At 49.3% G+C, this 24,752-nt stretch overlaps 1 protein-coding gene across 1 annotated transcript in view; it reads left to right on the top strand.

Moving 5' to 3' along the window:
* RNF17 (ring finger protein 17) overlaps nucleotides 1-24,752 on the top strand; it is a 1,983,649-nt gene that overhangs the window by 1,828,702 nt on the left and 130,195 nt on the right. The window contains exon 36 of the mRNA XM_069202301.1: nucleotides 22,803-22,962. Within this exon, the coding sequence (XP_069058402.1) occupies nucleotides 22,803-22,962 (160 nt within the window). The remainder of the gene's footprint in view (nucleotides 1-22,802; nucleotides 22,963-24,752) is intronic.

Genomic DNA, 24,752 nt, shown 5'->3' with positions numbered 1-24,752 from the left:
GGGAGGTGCATAAAGCTCTTCCCGGTAGCCAGTTTATTCTGCCATCTTAGTAACAAGGTAGATAGGTTGGTCACCGCAGAGATTGACCAAGCCCCTTTTAGGGTTACTTAAGAGCTCCCACAAGGGTGGGTGCTCAGAATCATCGAACAAGACTACTACAGAAATTCTCTGTAAGACTCTTCTGCTCCTGGCCTCCGGAACCGCTGCAGGTGTGCTTTGGAATTGAAACAAGACTGTATCCACTTGGGAGGGCTCCTGCTACAAAATTGTTTCTCCAGCTCCTACAAGATTGATGCAACATCCGTGGCTGTGCATTCTCCAGGGTCACAAGGACACTGTTTGCATCCAAGAAGCAAGATGGAATCTCCGTTGGAGTGAAGGAGTCACTCCCCTGCATCTGCAGACACCTCAAGACAGCGATGACTGGCTGGTGGATCCTGCTCTCCCATGGACATCAAAAGGCTCTGCAACACATGTGGTTCTACGGTTCTTTTTGCGTCCCCCTTGTCTTCTGATCCACTTGGGAGATGGTGGGCCCCTGCTGCAGCCACTGGAATGGAACCTCTGTGCACTACGACTGTTGCTCTTGCCAAGGCCTGTTGGCTCTTCCTCCAAGGAGATCTTCAGGCTTCCAAGAAGCCCTAGCCTCCAGCACTTTGTAACTCCAAGATCAGCTTCTACTATGCAGCACCTGAGACGTGGGACTCCTGTTTTGATGTGCTGCTGAGGCCTCCATGCGACTCCTGTGCCTGCTGCCAGTGGGTCACTTGTGGGGGCTCCATTGACTCTGTCTGACTTTCCTTCCTGCCGAAGGCTTGCCCTGACACTCTTTCAAGTGTTGAGACACTAGGACCTTGTTGGTTCTCAAAATCCTACAACTTACCTTGCAACTACTATTTGCATTTACCAAGACTTGTTGGTGGCCCTGCTGGTCACTGACCCTGCGCCACTCCGACCAACGTGAGACAGTTCTTGGGTGACTCCAAAGATCTCCTGCATCCCTCTCGACTTCTTCCTTCATCGTGCTGCAGGATCTTCACCTCCAAGATTGTGGGCATTGCCTACATGCACCTCCTGGACATCTCTGAGTGGTCTGGATGCTGTCCCCCTTCTTTTTCAGGTTCCTCTCATCCGGATTTCACTCTTGGATTCCACTGACCTGGTCCACGGGTCACAACAGCAGCTGGACAACCGAGGCTTCCATTGACTCCAACAAGGGCTTCTGACGTCATTTCACCCCTATGCATTTGGGCTCCCTGGTGTAGGTACTCCATTCTTCTGAATATCCAAGGGTGGACGCACTCTCCAACCTTCTTTGTGACGATTGGTTTCCTCTGGGTCTGCTGGGAAGGGTTCTGAATTCATCAAAATCCAACCGTGACGGTCATGTTTTAGCCTATGGGAAACCCAGCTCGATAACAACTCAGCACACGGGTGGCTGTGGGATTACAGTTACTTACCTCTGGAATTTTCTTACTCTTTCAGTCCCAGGGATCCTAACACACTTACCTTGTTTGGGCACCTCCATTCTTATACTACTTTCTTAGTATATGGTGTGGTCCCTCCATGGGGCCACATGTGTTCCTATGCTGCTTCTGCTTGTTTCTAAGTGTGTGTTTTGTGTGTATATATTTACAAGTGGAGATATACCAATGTTAGTAGAGTCTTTGGTGTTTTAATAAAGAAACCTTTGTTTTTGCAACACCTGGTGTGGTTCTTTCTTGTGTAACAGTTATTGAATGACTACTGTGGTATTGTGTAGGAAAATGGCTCCCTGTTGCAGTTACCCCCTACATCTTGCCTGATATTGATGCTGACTTGATTGAGAAGTGTGCTGGGACCCTGCTAACCAGGCCCCAGCACCAGTGGTCTTTCACTAAAAAATGTACCATTGCTTCCTCAATTGGCACACCCCTGGCACACAGATAAGTCCCTTGTAAAAGGTACCAGTGGTACCAAGGGCCCTGTGACCAGGGAAGGTCCCTAAGGTTCTGCAGCATGTGTTGTGTCACCCTAAGGGACCCCTAACCTAACACATACACACTGCCATTGTAGATTGTGTGTGTTGGTGGATAGAAAAAGGCAAAGTCGACATGGCATCCCCCTCAGGATGCCATGCCCACAAAATACTGCCTGTGGTATAGGTAAGTCACCCCTTTAGCAGGCCTTAAAGCCCTAAGGCAGGGTGCACTATACCACAGGTGAGGGCATAGCTGCATTCCCCTACAGTGTCGAAGTCCATTCTTAAACATTGTAAGTACAGTTTGGCCATACTAAGTATATGGTCTGGGAGTTTGTCAAAACGAACTCCAAAGCTCCATAATAGTTACACTGAATATTGGGAAGTTTAGTATCAAACTTCTCAGAATAATACACCCACACTGATGCCAGTGCTGGATTTATTACAACATGCACACAGAAGGCATCTTAGAAGATGCTCCCTGTATTTTACCCAATCCTTCAGTGCAGGACTGACTGGTCTGTGCCAGCCTGCCACTGTGATTAGTTTCTGACCCAATGGGGTGAGAGCCTTTGTGCTCTCCGAGGCCAGAAACAAAGCCTGCCCTAGGTGGAGGTGCTTAAAAGCTCCCCCCTGCAGGACCTCTAACACCTAGCAGTGAGCCTCAAAGGCTCAGGCTTCGTGTTGCAATGCCCTATGGCACTCCAGATAGTGGAGTGGCCCACCCCACAGACAAAGCCCCCACATTTGGTGGCAAGTCCAGAGGAGATAATGAGAAAAACAAGGAAGAGTCACCCTCCAGCCAGGACAATCCCTAGGGTGTCCTGAGCTGAGGTGACCCCTACCTTAGGAAATCCTCCATCTTGCTTTGGAGGATTCCCCCCAATAGGATTGGGGATGTGCCCCTCTCCCCACAGGGAAGAGGCACAGTGAGGGTGTAGCCACCCTCAAGGACAGACCGAAAAACACCCCCCTAAATTCAATATTTAGGGACGACCCTCAACCCAGGAAATCAGATTCCTGCAACCTACAACAACAAGGACTGCTGACCTGAAAGCCCCGCAGAGATGACGGAGACAACACCTGACCTGTCTCCAGACTCAAAGAACCTGCGCAGCAACGCAGCCAGCGGGACCAGCGACCTCTGAGGACTCAGAGGACTGACCTACACCTAAATGACCAAGAACCTCCTGAGAACAACAGCTCTGTTCAAAAACAACAAGAAGAAACCAACTTTAAAGAGAGTCTTGCCTCTCTCCGAAAGCGTGAGGCTTCACACACTGCACCTGACGCCCCTGGCTCGAGTTCAGGACAGTCAACACCGCAGAGAGGACTCCCAGGCGACTCCAACGACGTGGACAACCTGAGTCGACCTCCCTGCACCCCCACAGCGACGCCTGCAGAGAGGATCCAGAGGCTCCCCCTGACCGCAACTGCCGGATAACAAAGGAACCCGAAGCCTGGACAAAGTACTGCACCCACAGTCCCCAGGACTGAGAGGAACCACCTACCATTGCAGGAATGACCAGCAGGCAGCCCTCGTCCTAGCCCAGTCAGTGGCTGGCCCAAGAAGCCCCCCTGTGCCCTGCCTGCATCGCCAGAGTGGCCCCTGTGTCCCTCCATTGTTTTCAACGACAAACTCAACACCTACTTTGCAAACTGCACCCGGCCGCCCATGTGCTACTGGTGGTGTATTTTGTGTGCCTCTGTGTGTCCCCCCCCTGTGCTCTACAAAACCCCTTTGGTCTGCTCCCCGAGGACGCAGGTCCTTACCTGCTAGCAGACTGGGACCGGAGCACCCCTGTTCTCCATAGGCGCCTATGTTTTTTGGGTCCTCCTTTGACCTCTGCACCTGACCCACTGTAGGAAAGTACCATCTTGCCTGGCATGTTACCCCATTTTTACTGTATGTATGTTTGTTTTTGCCTATGTCACTGGGATCCTGTTAGCCAGGACCCCAGTGCTCATAAAGTATGCCCTGTATGTGTTCCCTGTGTGGTGCCTAACTGTATCACTGAGGCTCTGCTAATCAGAACCTCAGTGTTTATGCTCTCTCTGCTTTTAAAATTGTCACTGCAGACTAGTGACTAATTTTACCAATTTTCATTGGCACACTGGAACACCCTTATAATTCCCTAGTATATGGTACCTAGGTACCCAGGGTATTGGGGTTCCAGGAGATCCCTATGGGCAGCAGCATTTCTTTTGCCATCCATAGGGAGCTCAGACAATTCTTACACAGGACTGCCACTGCAGCCTAAGTGAAATAACGTCCACGTTATTTCATAGCCATTTTACACTGCACTTAAGTAACAAGTCACCTATATGTCTAACCCTCACTTTATGAAGATTAGGTGCAAAGTTACTTTGTGTGTGGGCACCCTGGCACTAGCCAAGGTGCCCCCATATTGTTCAGGGCAAATTCCCCGGACTTTGTGAGTGCGGGGACACCATTACACGCGTGCACTACATATATGTCATCACCAATATATGTAGCGTCACAATGGTAACTCCGAACATGGCCATGTAACATGTCTAGGATCATGGAATTGTCACCCCAATACCATTCTGGTATTGGGGGGACAATTCCATGCATCCCCGGGTCTCCAGCATAGAGCCCGGGTACAGCCTGTAGGAGGCTGGCCTGGCTTAGAGTGGGTACCTTGTGGTACTTACACCTTGTGCCAGGTCCAGTTATCCCTTATTAGTAGAATAGAGGTGTTCTAGCAGCTTAAGGTGATAGAGGTAGCTATAGCAGAGCAGTTTAGGCTGAACTAGGAGACATGCAAAGCTCCTACTATACCACTTATATCAATTAGCACTATATCATAAGAAAACACAATACTCAGAGTTACTAGAAATAAAGGTACTTTATTTTAGTGAGAATATGCCAAAAGTATGTCAGAGGATACAGTCCCTTAGGAGGTAAGTAATATACACGAATTAAATGCACACAAACCAAAAATCAGGTAAGTAACAGAAAAGTAGTGCAAACAATGTAGAACACAATAGAATGCAATAGGGATGAATAGGCCTAAGGGCAACACAAACCATATACTCCAAAAGTTGAATGCGAACCACGAATGGATCCCAGGCCTAGTGTAGTGTGTATAGGGTCGCTGGGAGTGTAAGAAAACACTACGGGTGTCCTAGATAACCCACCCCAAGACCCTGAAAAGTAGGAGTAAAGTTACCCTACTACCCCAGAAAGACAGTAAAGTCGAGATAGGGGATTCTGCAAGGACATCAACTGACTGCAAAACACTGAAGACTGATTCCTGGACCTTATGACCTTTAAAGGAAGGGGACCAAGTCCAAGAGTCACACAAGTGTCCATGGGGGGTAGAAGCCCACTAAACCCCGGATGAAGGTGCAAAAGGGCTGCCTCCGGGTGGAAGAAGCTGAAGATTCTGCAACAACGGAAGGTGCCAGGAACTTCTCCTTTGGTCAGAATATGTCCCACGGCATGCTGGAGGATGCAGAGTTGTTTCCACGCAGAAAGACAGCAAACAAGCCTTGTTAGCTGCAAGAGTCGCGGTTGAGGATTTTGGGTGCTGCTGGGGCCCAGGAAGGACCAGAAGGTCGCCCCCTGGAGGAGGAGACAGAGGGGGCGCTCAGCAACTCAGAGAGCACCCGCAGAAGTACCTGAATAGGCACTTAGAAGATCTAAGGACAGCGGTCGACTCAGCACAACAAAAGGGAGTCCCACAAAGTCTTAGTCCAACTCAGCGAGTTGGGCAGTGTAGGACGGAATTCTGGGGACCTGGGCTAGGCTGTGCACGAAGGAAGTCTTGCAAGAGTGCACAGAAGCCCGAGCAGCTGCAGTTCACGCCGTACACAGGATTACTGTCTGGCGTGACCGTCGCTAATATACTGTCCTCGACTGGCTTATCACGGACCCGTCCTACAACACCCAATCTGATTTACCTGATGCCTTTATGACACTTTCCTCGGCCACTACGCTACTACTATCCGGAATTCTTTACCTGGATCGCCACTGATTACCGGTGGACTACATGACTGCTCAGCCTCGCACATGTGAACCATTTCTAACCATTGTTTCCGCCTTGAAAAAGTCCTTTGGACGAAACACGTGTTGGCTGGTTGGGCAGTGTACTTTCTGACCAGGAATAAAGGTCACTAATTGGAAAAATAACCTTGTTTGAACTTTGGACTCTCTTTCCTATTTGGCTATACTATTAGGACTGCTTTCTGGATTGCCTTGGTATTTTCCCTTAATGAACTTTCCAGCACAGTTCAAACTTTTGATCAGTGCACTGGACACTCGTGGTGGTTGGGTGTCACACCAGATTGGCACCCAAAGAAATTCTAGTAATTTGGATTTACCAGTCATCCATCTGAATCACGGATGTGCGGACATTCAGCATTAACCACCGTTTCTTGTTTCTGTACTACCTCTAATCTACCAATAAGGGATAACTGGACCTGGCACAAGGTGTAAGTACCACAAGGTACCCACTACAAGCCAGGCCAGCCTCCTACACCCTGTGACCAGGGAAGGTCCCTGAGGGCTGCAGCATATGTTGTGCCACCCTAATGTACTCCTCACCTAGCACATGCTGTAGGAAGTTGACTCTGTATATACTATTTCAAAGTAAGACATAGTGTGCACAGAGTCCAAGGGTTCCCCTTAGGGGTAAGATAGTGGCAAAAATAGATAATTCTAATGCTCTATTTTGTGGTAGTGTGGTCGAGCAGTAGGCTTATCAGAGGGTAGTGTTAAGCATTTGTTGTACACACACATGCAATAAATGGGGAACACACACTCCAAGATTTACTCCAGGCCAATAGGTTTTTATATTGAAAAATATATTTTCTTAGTTTATTTTAAGAACCACGGGTTCAAGATTTACTTCAAATGAAAGGTATTTCACTTAGGTACTCTAGAAACTTTGAATAATCACAATATCATGTACAGCTTTGTAAAAATGGCAATAAGTTATTTTAAAAGTGGACACAGTGCAAAAATCAACAGTTCCTGGGGGAGGTAAGTAAAGGTTAATTTTGCAGGTAAGGAAAAACACTTACAAGTCTCAAAGTTGGGTCCAAGGTAGCCCACCGTTTGGGGTTCAAGGCAACCCCAAAGTTACCACACCAGCAGCTCAGGGCCGGTCAGGTGCAGAGTTCAAAGAGGTGCCCAAAACACATAGGCTTCAGTGGAGAACAGGGGTGCCCCGGTTCCAGTCTGCCAGCAGGTAAGTACCCGCGTCCTCGGGGGGCAGATCAGGGGGGTTTTGTAGGGCAATGGGGGGGGGGGGGACACAAGCAGGCACAGAAAGTACACCCTCAGTGGCACAGGGGCGGCCGGGTGCAGTGTGCAAACAGGCGTTGGGTTTTAGATAGAAAGCAATGGAGGGACCCAGGGGTCACTTCAACGATGCAGGCAGGTACAGGGGGGGCTCCTCGGGGTAGCCACCACCTGGGCTAGGCAGAGGGTCGCCTGGGGGTCGCTCCTGCACTGGAGTTTGTTTCCTTCAGGTCTTGGGGGCTGCTGGTGCAGTGTTGGTTCCAAGCGTCCGGTCCCTTGTTACAGGCAGTCGCGGTCAGGGGGAGCCTCTGGATTTCCTCTGCAGGCGTCGCTGTGGGGGCTCAGGGGGTCGTCTCTGGTTACTCATGGGCTCGCAGTCGCCGGGGAGTCCTCCCTGAGGTGTTGCTTTTCCGCAGGTCGAGCTGGGGGCGTCGGGTGCAGAGTGGAAAGTCTCACGCTTCCGGCGGGAAACGTGAAGTCTTTAAAGTTGTTTCTTTGTTGCAATAAAGTTGCAGGTTGTTGAACAGGGCAGCTGTTCACTGGAGTTTCTTGGTCCTTGGTTGCAGGGCAGTCCTCTGAGGCTTCAGAGGTCGCTGGTCCCTTTTGGATGTGTCTATGTTGCAGTTTTCTTCGAAGTTGGGAGACAGGCCGGTAGGGAGTGGGCCAAAGCAGTTGTCATCTCCGCCTTCACTGCAGGGCTTCAGGTCAGTTAAGGTTGCAGGAATCTAGTTTCCTAGGTTCTGGGGAGCCCCTAAATACTAAATTTAGGGGGGTATTTAGGTCTGGGAGGGCAGTAGCCAATGGCTACTGTCCTGGAGGGTGGCTACACCCTCTTTGTGCCTCCTCCCTGTGGGGAGGGGGGCACATCCCTAATTCTATTGGGGGGATTATCCACTCACAAGATAGAGGATTTCTAAAAGTAAGGGTCATCTCAGCTCAGGACACCTTAGGGGCTGTCCTGACTGGTGGGTGGCTCCTCCTTGTTTTTTTCATTATTTCCTCCAGCCTTGCCGCCAAACGTGGGGGCAGTGGCCGGAGGGGCAGGCATCTCCACTAGCTGGGGTGTCCGGAGGGGCTGTAACAAAAGGGGTGAGCCTTTGAGGCTCACCGCCAGGTGTTACAGTTCCTGCAGGGGGAGGTGAGAAGCACCTCCACCCAGTACAGGGTTTGTTCCTGGCCACAGAGTGACAAAGGTACTCTCCCCATGTGGCCAACAGCATGTCTGGTGTGTGGCAGGCTGGCAGAAACTAGTCTGCCTACACTGGAAGTCGGGTATGTTTTCAGGGGGCATCTCTAAGATGCCCTCTGGGTGTAGTTTACAATAAATTGCACACTGGCACCAGTGTGCATTTATTGTGCTGAGAAGTTTGATACCAAACTTCCCAGTTTTCAGTGTAGCCATTATGGAACTGTGGAGTTCGTGTTTGACAAACTCCCAGACCATATACTATTATGGCTACCCTGCACTTACAATGTCTAAGGTTTTGCTTAGACACTGTAGGGGCATAGTGCTCATGCACATGTGCCCTCACCTGTGGTATAGTGCACCCTGCCTTAGGGCTGTAAGGCCTGCTAGAGGGATGACTTACCTGAAGACGGATTCCTGGACCTGAGGACCTGTAAAGGAAGGGGACCAAGTCCAAGAGTCACGCAAGTGTCCAGGCGGGGCTCAGGAGCCCACTAAACCCCGGATGAAGGTGCAAAAGGCCTGCCTCAGGGGGGAAGAAGCTGAAGATTCTAAAACAACGGAAGATGCCAGAAACTTCTCCTTTGCACAGAAGATGTCCCACGGCGTGCTGGAAGATGCAGAGTTGTTTCCACACAGACAGACCACAAACAAGCTTTGCTAGCTGCAAGAGTCATAGTTGAAGAAAATGGGTGCTGCCTGGCCCAGGAAAGACCAGGAGGTCAGACCTTGGAGGAGCAGACAGAGCGGGCGCTCAGCAGCACAGAAAGCCCATGCAGAAGCAGGCAGCACCCACAGAAGCACTTGAACAGGTGTTCAAGAAATCTGAGCACGGTGGTCGTCTCAACCCTAAAAATGAGGGTCCCACAAAGCCGGTGGTCAAATCAGCGAGTTGAGCAATGCAGGACGGAGTGCTGGGGTCCTGGGCTACGCTGTGCACGAAGGATTCCTTGCAAAAGTGCACAGATGCCCTAGCAGCTGCAGTTCACGCCGTACACAAGATTACTGTCTGGCGTGGGGAGGCAAGGACTTACCTCCACCAAATTTTGACAGAAGGACCTCTGGACTATTGGGGTCGCTTGGATCCAGCTCCTGTGTTCCAGGGACCACGCTCGTCAAGACGAGAGGGGACCCAGAGGACCGGTGATGCAGAAGTTTGGTGCCTGCGTTAGCAGGGGGAAGATTCCGTCGACCCCACAGGAGATTTCTTCTTGGCTTCCAGTGCAGGGTGAAGGCAGACAGCCCTCAGAGCATGCACCACCAGGAAACAGTCCAGAATGCCAGTAGGATTAGGCGCTACAATGTTGATGGTAGTCGTCTTGCTACTTTGTTGCGGTTTTGCAGGCGTCCTGGAGCAGACAGCGGTCGATCCTTGGCAGAAGTTGAAGAGGGAAGTGCAGAGGAACTCTGGTGAGCTCTTGCATTCGTTATCTGAAGCGAAATCCACAGGAGAGACTCTAAATAGCCCTCGGAGGAGGATTGGATACAGAGAGAGGTAAGCACCTATCAGGAGGGGTCTCTGACGTCACCTGCTGGCACTGGCCACTCAGAGGTCTCCATTGTCCCCTCACACCTCTGCATTCAAGATGGCAGAGGTCTGGGACACACTGGAGGAGCTCTGGGCACCTCCCCTGGGGAAGTGCTGGTCAGGGGAGTGGTCACTCCCCTTTCCTTTGTCCAGTTTCACGCCAGAGGATGGCTGGGGGGGATCCCTGAACCGGTGTAGACTGGCTTATGCAAGGAGGGCACCATCTGTGCCCTTCAAAGCATTTCCAGAGGCCAGGAGAGGCTACTCCTCTCGGGCCCTTAACACCTATTTCCAAAGGGAGAGGGTGTAACACCCTCTCTCAGAGGATATCCTTTGTTCTGCCTTCCTGCGACTGGGCTGCCCAGGCCCCAGGGGGGCAGAAACCTGTCTGAGGGTTCGCAGCAGCGGTAGCTGCAGAGAAAACCCCAGAGACTTAGTTTGGCAGTACCCGGGCCCTATGCTGGAGCCCCAGGGATGCATGGAATTGTCTCCCCAATACCAGAATGGTATTGGGATGACAATTCCATGATCTTAGGCATGTTACATGGCCATGTTCGGAGTTACCATTGTGTCCCTACATATAGGTATTGACCTATATGTAGTTCACGCGTGTAATGGTGTCCCCTCACTCACAAAGTCCGGGGAAATTGACCTGAACAATGTGGGGGCACCTTGGCTAGTGCCAGGGTGTCTTCACACTAAGTAACTTTGCACCTAACCTTCACTAAGTGGGGGTTAGACATATAGAGGTCTTATCAGTTACTTAAGTGCAGTGGAAAATTGCTGTGAAATAACGTGGACGTTATTTCACTCAGGCTGCAGTGGCAGTCCTGTGTAAGAATTGTCTGAGCTCCTGGAATCCCAATACCCTGGGTACCTAGGTACCATATACTAGGGAATTATAAGGGTGTTCCAGTGTGCTAATCAGAATTAGTAAAATCTGTCACTAGCCTGCAGTGACAATTTTAAAAGCAGAGAGAACGTAAACACTGAGGTTCTGGTTAGCAGATCCTCAGTGATACAGTTAGGCACCAGACAGGGAACACATACAGGGCACACTTTATGAGCACTGGAGACCTGGCTAGCAGGATCCCAGTGGCACAGGCAGAAACAAACATACATTCAGTAAAAATGTGGTAACATGCCAGGCAAGATGGTACTTTCCTACAGTCTCTGTATAGAAAGAAGTTTGGGGGTTAGTAAGAACCCTACTAAGGATCTCCTTAACCTTCTCCTTGAAAGTGACCAGAATCAGAATGGTCAAACCCAGGATCGGGAAGTAGAGGAAGGGGGGGGGGGGGGGGGGGGGGAGTACCCAGATAGATTTAGGGGTGGGTCCTGAGAAGTCTGAGGAGGATACTTTCAAAGACCTTTCACTTAACAGGCCACCTAGTGAAGCTGGTAGTGGGAGGGGGTCACACAGCAGTAGGACACCTTTCACTTCTAAAGGCCAGGTCACTAGGGTTCAGGAAGCCAGAGAAAGGTCCACGTCTGCACATTCTCACATTTCCTCTGTATCAGAGGTTTCCCAAGCCTCCCACCCTGAGGACAACACCCTAGACAGGGAACTCTGAAAGCTGAGGTTGGAAGAGGCCAGACTGAGGCTAAATCAGCAACAGTTATCCTTAGATAGGGAATCCTTAGATGTAGAGAGAGAAAGGCAGAGGTTGGGGTTAGTTCCCATTGTGGCAGCAACAGCAGCAATCTTGATACTCCTCCTGTTAGAGAAACAGATTCAAGAAACCCGCATAAGATTGTCCCCCCTTACAAGGAGGGAGATGACATTAACAAGTGGTTTTCTGTACTTGAGAGGGCCTTTATGGTACAGTTGGTCCCTTAAAGGCAGAGGGCTGATATATTGTGGCTATCTTTCACTGGCAAAGGTAGGGACAGACTCCTTACTGTCACTGAGAGTGATGCCAACAATTACAAAGTTTTGAAGGATGCACTCGTCGATGGTTTTGGCTTAACCACTGAACAATACAGGATAAAGTTCAGGGATACCAGAAAATAGTCTTCTCAAGACTGGACAGACTTTGTAGACTGTTCAGTAAAGGCTTTTGTGGGATGGTTACATGGCAGTAAGATGACTGATTATGAAAGCCTATATAATCTAATTTTGAGAGAGCATATCTTGAATAATTGTGTGTCAGACTTGTTGCATCAATACTTGGTGGACTCAGATCTGACCTCTCCCCAAGAATTGGGAAAGAAGGCAGACAAATGGGTCAGAACAAGGGTGAGCAGAAAGGCTCATACATGGGGTTTAGGAAACTGGCTCTGTATATACTATTTCAAATAAGAAATCGTGTGCACAGAGTTCAAGGGTTACCCTTAGAGGTAAGATAGTGGCAAAAGTAGATAATTCTAATGCTCTATTTTGTGGTAGTGTGGTCGAGCAGTAGGCTTATCAGAGGGTAGTGTTAAGCATTTGTTGTACACACACAGGCAATAAATGAGGAACACACACTGAAAGACTTACTCCAGGCCAATAGGTTTTTATATTGAAAAATATATTTTCTTAGTTTAATTTTAAGAACCACAGGTTCAAGATTTACAGTTAATACTTTAAATGTAAGGTACTTCACTTAGATACTTTAGGAACTTTGAATGAAAACAATATCATGTACAGTCTTTGTAAAAATGGCAATAATCTATTTTCAAAGTGGACACACTGCAAAAATCAACAGTTTCTGGGGGAGGTAAGTAAAGGTTAGATTAGGAGGTAAGTAAAACACTTACAAGTCTTAGTTCTGGGGCATAGGCAGCCCACCGTTGGGGTTCAAGGCAACCCCAAAGATACCACACCAGCAGCTCAAGGCCGGCCGGGTGCCGAGGTCAAAGAGGTGCCGAGAACATATATGCGTCTGTGGAGAACAGGGGTGCTCGGGTTCCAGTCTGCCAGCAGGTAAGTACCTATGTCTTCGGGGGGAAAACCAGGGGGGTTTTGTAGAGCACGGGGGACACAAGAAGGCGCACAGAACACACCCTCAGCGACACAGGGGCGGCTGAGTGCAGTGTGCAAAGCAGGCGTCGGGTTTTAGTTTGAAAACAATGGAGGAACCCGGGGGTCACTCTAGCATTGCAGGCAGGCACGGGGGCTTCTCGGGGCAGCCACCACCTGGGCTAGGCAGAGGGTCGCCTGGGGGTGGCTCCTGCACTGAGTTTTGGTTCCTTGAGATCCTGGGGGTGGCGGGTGCAGTGTTGGTTCCAGGCGTCAGATCCCTTGTTACAGGCAGTCGCGGTCAGGGGGAGCCTCTGGATTCTCTCTGCAGGCATCGCTGTGGGGGCTCAGGGAGGTCGTCTCTGGTTACTCACGGGCTCGCAGTCGCCAGGGAGTCCTCCCTGAGGGGTTGGTTTTCTGCAGGTCGAACCAGGGGGCGTCGGGTGCAGAGTGTAGAGTCTCACGCTTCCAGCGGGAAACGTGAAGTATTTGGAAGTTGCTTCTTTGTTGCAAAGAAGTTGCAGGTTTTGAACAGGGCCCCTGTTTACGAGAGGTTCTTGGTCATGTAGTCCAGGGCAGTCCTCGGTCGCTGGTCCCTGTCGGATGCGTCGCTGGAGCAGGTTTTCGAAGTTTTAGACAGGCCGGTAGGGCTGGGGCCAAATCAGTTGTCATCTTCCTCCTTCTCTGCAGGCTTGTAGGTCAGCAGTCCTTCTTTCTTCAGGTTGCAGGAATCTGATTTCCTGAGATCTGGGGAGCCCCTAAATACTGAATTTGAGGCAGTGTTTAGGTCTGGAAGGGCAGAAGCCAATGGCTACTGTCCTTGAGGGTGGCTACACCCTCTTTGTGCCTCCTCCCTGTGGGGAGGGGTGCACATCCCTAATCCTATTGGGGGAATCCTCCAAACTCAAGATGGAGGATTTCTTAAGGCAGGGGTCACCTCAGCTCAGGACACCTTAGTGGCTGTCCTGACTGGTGGGTGACTCCTTGTTTTTCTCATTATCTCCTCCAGCCTTGCCGCCAAAAGTGGGTTCAGTGGCTGGAGGGGTGGGCATCTCCACTTGCTGGGATGCCCTGGGGCGCTGTAACAAAAGGGGAGAGTCTTTGAGGCTCACTGCCAGGTGTTACAGTTCCTGCAGGGGGAGGTGAGAAGCGCCTCCACCCAGTGCAGGCTTTGTTCCTGGCCACAGAGTGACAAAGGCACTCTCCCCAAGTGGCCAGCAACATGTCTGGTGTGTGGCAGGCTGGCAAAAACTAGTCAGCCTACACTGGAAGTCTGGTATGTATTCAGGGTGCATCTCTAAGAAGCCCTCTGGGTGTATTTTACAATAAATTGCACCCTGGCATCAGTGTGCATTTATTGTGCTGAGAAGTTTGATACCAAACTTCCCAGTTTTCAGTGTAGCCATTATGGAACTGTGGAGTTCGTGTTTGACAAACTCCCAGACCATATACTCTTACGGCTACTCTGCACTTAAAATGTCTAAGGTTTTTCTTAGACACTGTAGGGGCATAGTGCTCATGCACATATGCCCTCAACTGTGGTATAGTGCACCCTGCCTTAGGGCTGTAAGGCCTGCTAGAGAGGTGACTTACCTATGCAACAGGCAGTGTGAGGTTGGCATGGCACTCTAATGGGAGTGCCATGTCAACTTAGTCATTTTCTCCCCACCAGCACACTCAAGCTGTGAAGCAGTGTGCATGTGCTGAGTGAGGGGTCCCTCGGGTGGCATAAGACATGCTGCAGCCGTTAGAGCCCTTCCATGGCATCAGTTTCCTTGGTACCAGGGGTACCAGTTACAAGGGACTTACCTGAGTGTCAGGGTTGTGCCAATTGTGGAGACAAAGGTACAGTTTAGGGAAAGAACACTGCTGCTGGGGCCTGATTAGCAGGGTCCCAGCACACTTTCAAATCATAACTTAGCATCAGCAAAGGCAAACTTGGGTTACTGGCCCAAAGAAAGATGTGGTAGCCACTGATTTACCTGTAGTCTGCTTACTAGGAAATTATTTGGAAACATCAGCTTGGGCTGAAGTAGAGTTGGAGGCTCATGCAGCAATGCTGGGCATTCCTGGGCATATCTTTGGTCTCACAAGGGCTCAGGTCCCGAAGCAAAGAGGACAGGGAAACTTGGATCCTGGAAAAATGGGCCAAGTGCTCCCAGAAGCTAGGGGTAGAGAGGTTAAATCCTTGCCCACTATCCCTCCCTCTCCAGAAGATTCCCCTTTTGTGGAAGAGTAATCCTATCTCTATGCAGAACCTACACCAGAGGAGCTGACACTGCTGAGCTTTTGGGTGCAGGGGGGCCTGCTAGGGAAGAGCTGAGTGTGGCACAGAAGACCTGTCCCACACTAGAGGGTCTCAGACAGCAAGCTTTCAAACAGCAAAATGGGGAGGTCACTGATACCCACAAAGTCTATTGGGAAAAAAACCTTCTCTGTACTGAGGCAAGAGGCCCTAATCCTGGTGCTTCCAGGAGATTGGTCATCCCTTTATAGTATAGGGAGTTTCTTCTGACTTTGGCTCATGACATTCCTTTGGCTGGGCATTTGGGCCAAAGTAAAACATGGGGCAGAGTTGTTCCACTGTTTCATTGGCCTCATATGTCAGAGGACACGAAGGATTTCTCTTGTTCCTGTGTGACCTGCCAAGCCAGTGGCAAGACTGGTGGCACACCTAAGTCCCCCCTTAATTCCACTTCCAGTGGTTGGGGTACCCTTTCAGAGGGTAGGGGTTGACATTGTTGGCCCTCTTGACCCTCCAACAGCTTCAGGAAACATATTCATCCTAGTAGTAGTGGACCATGCTTCTAGGTACCCTGAAGCTATATCTTTAAGGACCACTGCAGCTCTTGCAGTGGCAAAAGCCTTCCTGGGAATCTTTTCCAGAGTGGGATTCCCTAAGGAAGTGGTATCATACAGAGGTAGTAACTTCATGTCTGCATATCACAAAGCAGTGTGGAAGGAGTGTGGTGTTACCTACAAGTTAATCACTCCTTATCATCCACAGACAAATGGATTGGTTGAGAGATTTAACAAAACTCCGAAAGGCATGATCATGGCACTCCCTGGACAACCCAGGAGGAGATGGAATGTCCTGTTGCCATGCCTCCTTTTTGCTTATTGGGAGGTACCCCAGAAAGGAGTGGGCTACAGCCCCTTTGAACTCCTCTTTGGACACCCTGTAAGAGGTTGCCTTGCTCTTGTGAAGGAGGGTTGGGAACAACCTGTAAAGGCTCTCAAACAAGACATTGTGGACTATGTGCTTGGCCTCAGATCAAGGATGGCTGAGTACATGAAAAAGGCCACTAGAAACCTTCAGGCCAGCCAAGAGCTCCAAAAGCAATGGCATGACCAGAAGGCTGTCCGGCCACACTTCCAACCAGGACAGAAGGTGTGGGTATTGGAACCTGTGACACCAAGAGCCCTCCAGGACAAGTGGAGTGGACCCCATATAATTGTGGAGAAGAAAGGTGAGGTCACCTATTTGGTGAACATGGGCACTGCCAGAAGCCACCTTAGGGTGCTTCATGTCAATCGCCTTAAACCTTACTATGACAGGGCTGACTTAACCCTGCTTATGGCCACAGATGAAGGGCAGGAAGAAGAGTGACCCTCTCCCTGACCTCCTCTCCAGCACTGAAGATGATGGCTTAGTGGAGGGAGTTGTACTAGCAGATTGCCTTACTGCTGAGCAGAAGTACAACTGCATGAATCTCCTTGGACAGTTCTCTGACCTCTTCTCACTAATTCCAGGAACAACTACCTGGTGTGAGCCACAATTGACACTGGACATAGTTTAGCTGTCAAAAGTAAAATTTATAGACCGTCTGACCATGTCAGAGACTGTATCAAACAAGAGGTACAGAAAATGTTAGACCTTGGAGTAATTGAACCCTCTGAAAGCCCCTTGGCCAGTCCAGTGATGCTTGTCCCCAAACCACATAGTAAAGAAGGAAGGAAAGAAATGCGCTTTTGTGTGGACTATAGGGGTCTCAATCATGTAACAAAAATGGATGCTCACGCTATACCCAGGGCAGGTGAGCTAATAGATACACTGGCTTATGCCATGTATCTAAGCGCTTTTGATTTAACTGCAGGGTATTGGCAGATGAAGTTATCAGAAGATGCACAACCAAAGACAACATTTTCAACCATTGGAGGGCATTATCAGTTCACAGTTATGCCCTTTGGATTGAAAAAAGCACCTGCCACTTTTCAGAGGTTGGTGGATACAGTCCCCCAAGGATTGGAAGCCTTTAGTGCAGCATATCTAGATGATATTGCTGTCTTTAGCTCCACCTGGGATGAATACCTGGTCCACCTGTGGAAAGATTTGGAGGCCCTGCAAAAGGCAGGCCTCTCTATCAAGGCCTCAAAGTGCCAGATAGGGCAGGGGCAAGTGGTTTATCTGGGCCACCTGATAGGTGGGGAGCAGATTGCACCAGTGCAGGGGAAGATCAAAACCATTATGGAATGGACTCCCCCTACAACTAAGACCCAAGTGAGAGCCTTCCTAGGCCTCACTGGGTATTACAGGAGGTTCATCAAGAATTATGGCCCCTCTTAATGACCTCACATCAGAGAAGATGCCTAAAAAGGTATTGTGGACAGCTAGCTGTCAAAAGGCTTTTGATGAGCTCAAACAGGCCATGTGCTCTGCACCTGTCCTCAAAAGCCCTTGTTACTCCAGAAAATTCATAGTGCAAACTGATGCTTCTGAATTACGGGTAAGGGCACTTCTATCACAGCTAAACACAGAGGGCCAGGATCAACCTGTTGCTTTCATCAGCAGCAGGTTAACCCCTAGAGAAAAGTGTTGGCCTGCCATAGAGAGGGAGGCCTTTGCTGTGGTCTGGGCCTTGAAAAAGTTGAGACCATACCTCTTTGGGACTCACTTTATTGTTCAAACAGACCACAAACCTCTATTATGGCTTAAACAAATGAAATTTGAAAACCCTAAATTGTTGAGGTGGTCCATCCCCCTATAGGGAATGGACTATACAGTGGAACATAGACCTGGGAATACCCACTCCAATGCAGATGGACTCTCCATATATTTCCACTTACACAATGAAGACTTATCTGGGCAAGGTTAGCCTTATTGTCCCTCGTTTTGGGGGGTGGGGGGGAATTACGAAGGTACCATCTTTCTTGTCATGTTACCCCCAATTTTACATGTATGTCAGTATGTTTTTGCCTGTCTCACTAGGATCCTGCTAGCCAGGACCCCTGTGCTCATAGTTTGTGGCCTAAATGTGTTTGCCTGTGTAGTGCCTAACTGTGTCACTGAGGCTCTGCTAATCAGAACCTCAGTGCTCATGCTCTCTTTGGCTTTAAATTTGTCACTATAGGCTACTGACTACATTTACCAATTCTAATTGGCATGCTGGACCCCCCCTTATAAGTCCCTATAAGGTACCCAGTGCATTGGGGTTCCAGGAGATCCATATGGGCTGCAGCTTTTCTTTTGCCACCCATAGAGATCTCAGACAAACCATTACCCAGGAATGCCATTGCAGTGCGTGAAATAACACACACGTTATTTCACAGCCATTTTCACTGCACATACGTAACTTAAAAGTCAACTATATGTCTAACCTTCACTTGCTGAAGGTTATGTGCAAAGTTACTAAGTGTGAGGGCACCCTTGCACTAGCAAATGTGCCCCCACATAGTTCAGGGCCATTTTCCAGTGATTTGTAAATGCGGGGACACCATTAGACGTGTGCACTACATATGGGTCAATACCTATGTGTAGCTTCAGAACGGTAACTCAGAATATGGCCATGTAACATGTCTAAGATCATGGAATTGTCCTCCCATTCCAAATATTGTATTGGGGAGCCAATTCCATGCATCCTGAGGGCTCCACTGTGGACCTCCAGTACTGCCAAATGAGCTCTCTGAGGCTTGCACTGCAGCTACATCTGCTGCCACCTCACAGACAGGGTTCTGCCCTCCTGGGGTCTGGGCAGCCCAGTCCCAGAAAGGCAGAACAAAGCATTTTCTCTGAGAGAGGGGATTACACCCTCTCCCTTTGGAAATAGGTGTTACAGGCCGCGGAGGTGTAGCCTCCCCCAGCCTCTGGAAATGCTCTGAAGGGCACAGATGGTGCCCTCCTTGCATAAGCCAGACTACACTGGTTTAGGGGACCCCAGTCCCTGCTCTGGCGCAAAACTGGACAAAGGAAAGGGGAGTGACCACTACCCTGTCCATCACCACCCCAGTGGTTGTGCCCAGAATTCCTCCAGTGTGTCTCAGGCCTCTGCCATCTTGTTTTCAGAGGTGTGAAGACACTCTGAAGGTCTCTGAGTGGCCAGTGTCAACAGGTGATGTCAGAGACCCCTCCTGATAGGTGCATACCTGGGTAGGTAGCCAATCCTCCTCTCAGGGCTATTTAGGGTCTCTACTGTGGGCTTCTCATCAGATTACGACTTGCAAGAATCCACTAGGACTCTTCTGCACTTCTCTCTTCGACTTGTTGCAAGGATCGACCGCTGACTGCTCCAGGACACCTGCAAAATTGCAACAAAGTAGCTAGAAGACTACCAGCGACATTGTAGCGCCTAATCCTGCTGGCCTTCTCGACTGTTTCCTGGTGGTACTTGCTCTGGGGGCTGCCTGCCTTCACCCTGCACTGGAAGCCACAAAGAAATCTCTGTGGGTCAACTGAATCTTCCCCCTGCTCCAGCAGGCAAAAACTACAGCCTCACCACTACTCTGAGTCCCCTCTCATCCTGACGAGCGTGGCCCCTGGATCACAGGTGGTGGACCCAAGAGACCCCGACTGTCTGAATTTGGAGGAGGTAAGTCTTTGCCTCCCCTCCCAAGACAGTAATCCTGTGCACTGAGTGAGCTGCAGCTACAAGGGCTTCTGTGCACATTTCCAAGAAATCCTGTCCTGCGATGCTCAGCTCCCTGAGTTGACCTCAGGTGGCGGGAGACCTCTCTTTGCAGTGTTAAGACGACCGTCGTGTTCAGTCATCTTGAACCCGTGTTCAATGACTCCTGCGGGTGCTTCCCTCCTTCCAGTGGGCTCTCTACGTTGCTGAGGGCCCCCTCTGTCTTCCCCTCCTGAGTTGTGACATCCTGGTGCTTCCTGGGCAGCACCCTTTTTCTTCAACTGCGACTCTTGCAGGTAGCAAGACTATGGTATTTTGCCAAGGAAACAACTCTGCATCCACCAGCACGCCATGGGACATCTTGTGCACAAAGCAGAACTTCCTACCTCCTTTCGTTGTTGCAAAACCAGCATCTTCTTCCAACCGGAGGCAGCCATTTTGTATCTTCATCCGGGGTTTAGTGGGCTCCTGCCCCCCTGGGACACTTTAGCGACTCTTGGACTTGGTCCCCTTCCTTTACAGGTGTTCAGGTCCAGGAATCTGTCTTCGGTGCTTTGCAGTCTGTAGTGGTCCTTGTAAAATCCTTTATCACGACTCTAGTGTGTTTTGGGGGAAATAGTAGTACTTTACTCCTGCCTTCCTGGGGTGGGGTCTCCTTTACACCCTTAGTGTTTTCTCACACTCCCAGTGACCCTCTACAAACTACACTTGCTTGGGGGTGCATTCGTTGTTCGCATTCTACTATATATATGGTTTGTGTTGCCCCAGGCCTGTTGCATTCTATTGTGTTTTACAGTGTTTGCACTACTTTCTGACTGTTGCACTTACCTGATTTGGTTATTTGTGTATATTCTGTGTTTGTTACTTACATCCTAAGGGAGTATATCCAATGAGATATTTTTGTCACATTGTCACTAAAATAAAGTACCTTTATTTTTAGTGACAATGAGTATTGTCTTTCTTATGATATAGTACCTATATGATATAAGTGGTGTTGCATGAGCTTTGCATGTCTCCTAGTTCAGCCTTGGCTGCTCTGCTATAGCTACCACTATCAGCCTAAGCTGCTAGAACACTACTACACTCTACTAATAAGGGATAACTGGACCTGGTATAAGGTGTCAGTACTATTAGTACCCACTACAAACCAGGCCAGCCTACTATTGGCTTCTCACTTTCAAAACTTTCTTGTTGCCATCACATCTGCTCGCAGAGTTAGTGAGCTTCAAGCTCTTTCTTCCAAGACTCGATTCTTGTCTGTGCACGCTGACAAAGTGGTTTTGCGCATTAAGGCTTCCTTCCTTCCCAAGGTTGTTACTCCTTTTCATGTAAGCCAGTCCATCACCTTGCCTACATTTTATGCTCCCCCACATCCTTCTCATGAGGAGGAGAGACTCCACAATCTGGACCCAAAAAGAGCGTTCTATCTAAATCGTACTAAAGATTTCTGGGTTGACGATCAACTCTTTGTCGGGTATGTGGATCCAAAGAAAGGGAAGGCAGTGCAGAATCGTACCATCTTTCAGTGGGTACTTCTTTGCATCAAGATGTGCTATGCTTTTGCCACGAAGCAACCCCCTGAGGGCTTGCACGTTCATTCCACCCGAGCAACTGCTGCTTCCACTGCATTAGCACACAGAGTTCCTGTCCTGGATATCTACCAGGCATCTACGTGGGCATCTCTGCACACGTTTGCTAAACATTACTGTCTGGACAGTCAGGTCACTCGGGACGGCTACCTTGGTTGTTCAGTCCTGCAGGACTTTCTAGTATCATCTTGGTTCGCAGCCCACCTCCGAGGATGGGATTGCTTGGGTATCTAATCCAAAGTAAGGAATCTGCAACTAGAAGTATCTATCAGATGTACAAGTTAGTTTCCTTCAATAACGAAATGTCTGGTCGAGACATGTTCTAGTTGCAGATTCCTTACTGACCCACACATCCTCCCCGCTTGCGAACTGATTTCTAGGGACCGGGATTCCCCCTTCATGTCCTTAGCTCTGGCACACCAATCTCAGTGTTCTCAGCGGCTCTGCGCTTTGGCGTGGAAAGTCGTTAAGAGAAACTGACGTCACTGCGCTGAGGTGCCGTCTGTGTACTACTCCCGACGTCATCACGGTGACTACAACGCCAATGACGCCCCCCGGAGTCAACCGATGCCACCTATCGACGCGCAATGGTATTGCTCGAAGAAAAAATCTCTGGGTCCAGCCTGACGCCTGGGGGAAAATTCTGGATCTGCAATTTGAATATGTCTCTACCAGATATTTTGTTACCGAAGGTAAGTAACTGGTACATTTGTGTTACCCCAATAAAGTACCTTTATTTTTGTAACACTGTGTGTTTCTTTTATGTGTGAGAGTGCTGTGTGACATGGCAGTATTGCATAAGCTTTGCATGTCTCTTGGCTAAGTCTTGGCTGCTCATCCACAGCTACCTCTAAAGAGCCCTGGCTTAGTTGACTTTGCCTACACTTCACTAATGGAGGATACCTGGACCTGGTTCAAGGTGATAACACCATAGGTGCTAACCACACACGAGGCCAGCATCCCACAGTTAGATGCCTGTATAGGGCCCATGATATCATGTTGTATGAGTACACCAACAGAGGACGCAGAGCTGATTAACACCACATAACGGCACGCAGGGGTACTGCTCAGAAAATTGTTTGAACCCAACCTGAGGCCTGTGGGAAATTCAAAGGTAAAGAAGTTGGAACTAGAATATGTCTTATGCAGATGAGGCATTACCGTAAATAAGTAACTTGTTCTTTTAATTGGTTATTCTGAGGTTGTAATGTTTCGAGTATTAATCAAGGGCAGTTCCTTGATAGATTTCTCTGGGTTGCATAGATGTGAGTTCAAAGCTTTGAATCTTTGAATTTCATGTGTGTAATGCAACTTTATTGACTTCATGATTTTGTGTTGCAAGATTTAATTTTAAATGAAGGTATGCATTCTCAGTCAAGTAACCCCACATATTGGTAATCTGGATTTATTAGTTTTCTGAAGTTGTTTGGAGGCTGTAACTTTATCTTGGTTTGAATGTGTAATTTGTATCTCTTTATTCACAGCTATTTATCAGCCTCAACTCAAATGAGTGCATGAACCTTTTGAGTGACACTGATGATAGTGGTTTGAGTTGCAACTCTCATGTGGATTCACTGGAATCAGAACTGCACAACTGCAATCAGAATACTGAAGCTCTTCTTCCCTTGCATGACTTTAGATCAGGTAATCTTACTTTTGTCCAGATGTTGAAGGTATTACAAAATATATAGAATGGATTTCAAAGTGAAGCAAAAAAAAACTACTTCTATTACTAGCACAGGCCTCTTTAGAGTCTTCATGACAGTGCATAAAGCCATTAAAAATAGTTTACCAGCTCCTGAGTTCGAATTCCAACACACTTTTGTTTCCTTTGAAATGTAAAAGTTAATGTGGAGGTGTAAGGAAATGCCTCCTTGGCATGGTTACCCCCTAACTTTTTGCCTTTGCTGATGCTAAGTTATGATTTGAAAGTGTGCTGGGACCCTGCTAACCAGGCCCCAGTACCAGTGTTCTTTCCCTAAACTGTACCTTTGTTCCCACAATTGGCATAACCCTGGCATTCAGGTAAGTCCCTTGTAACTGGTGCCAAGGGCCAGGATGCCAGGGAAGGTTCCTAAGGGCTACAGCATGTTTTATGCCACCCTGGGGACCCCTCACTCAACACATGCTTGTGTGTGCTGGTGGGGAGAAAATGACTAAGTCAACGTGGCACACCCCTCAGAGTGCCATGCGAACCTCACACTGCATGTGGCATAGGTAAGTCACCCCTCTAGCAGTCTTTACAGCCCTAAGGCCGGGTGCACTATACCACTGGTGAGGGCATATGTGCATGAGCACTATGCCCCTAAGTGCAGAGTAGCCATAGGAGTATATGGTCTGGGAGTTTGTCAAACACAAACTCCACAGTTCCATAATGGCTACACTGAAAACTGGAAAGTTTGGTATCAAACTTCTCAGCACAATAAATGCACACTGATGCCAGGGTGCAATTTATTGTATACACCCAGAGGGCACCTTAGAGGTGCCCCCTGAATACCAACCCGACTTCCATTGTAGGCTGACTAGCTTCTGCCGGTCTGCTACACACCAGACATGTTGCTGGCCACATGGGGAGAGTGCCTTTGTCACTCTCTGGCCTGGAACAAAGCCTGTACTGGGTGGAGGTGCTTCTCACCTCCCCCTGCAGGAACTGTAACACCTGGCGGTGAGCCTCAAAGGCTCACCCCTTTTGTTACAGCACCCCAGGGCATCACAGCCAGTGGAGATGCCCACCCCTCCGGCCACTGCCCCCACTTTTGGCGGCAAGGCTGGAGGAGATAATGAGAAAAACAAGGAGTCACCCACCAGTCAGGACAGCCACTAAGGTGTCCTGAGCTGAGGTGACCCCTGCCTTGAGAAATCCTCCATCTTGAGTTTGGAGGATTCCCCCAATAGGATTAGGGATGTGCCCCCCTCCCCACAGGGAGGAGGCACAAAAAGGGTGTAGCCACCCTCAAGGACAGTAGCCATTGGCTACTACCCTCCCAGACCTAAACACACCCCTAAATTCAGTATTTAGGGGCTCCCCAGATCCCAGGAAATCAGATGCCTGCAACCTGAAGAAAGAAGGACTGCTAACCTACAAGCCTGCAGAGAAGGAGGAAGACGACAACTGCTTTGGCCCCAGCCCTACCGGCCTGTCTCCAACTTAGAAAACCTGCTCCAGCGACGCATCCAACAGGGAGCAGCGACCTCTGAAGCCTCAGCGGGCTGCCCTGGACTACAGGACCAAGAAACACCCGTGAACAGCCGCCCTGTTCAAAACCAGCTACTTCTTTGCAACAAAGAAGCAACTTCCAAAGATTTAACGTTTCCCGCTGAAGCGTGAGACTCTACACTCTGCACCCAACGCCCCTGGCTTGACCTGCAGAAAACCAACACCTCATGGAGGTCTCCCCGGCGACTGCAAGCCCGTGAGTAACCAGAGACAACCC

The sequence above is a fragment of the Pleurodeles waltl genome, chromosome 8 (assembly GCF_031143425.1).
Source record: "Pleurodeles waltl isolate 20211129_DDA chromosome 8, aPleWal1.hap1.20221129, whole genome shotgun sequence".
NCBI classification, from domain to species: domain Eukaryota; kingdom Metazoa; phylum Chordata; class Amphibia; order Caudata; family Salamandridae; genus Pleurodeles; species Pleurodeles waltl.
This window is presented reverse-complemented; position numbering and strand designations above follow the sequence as displayed.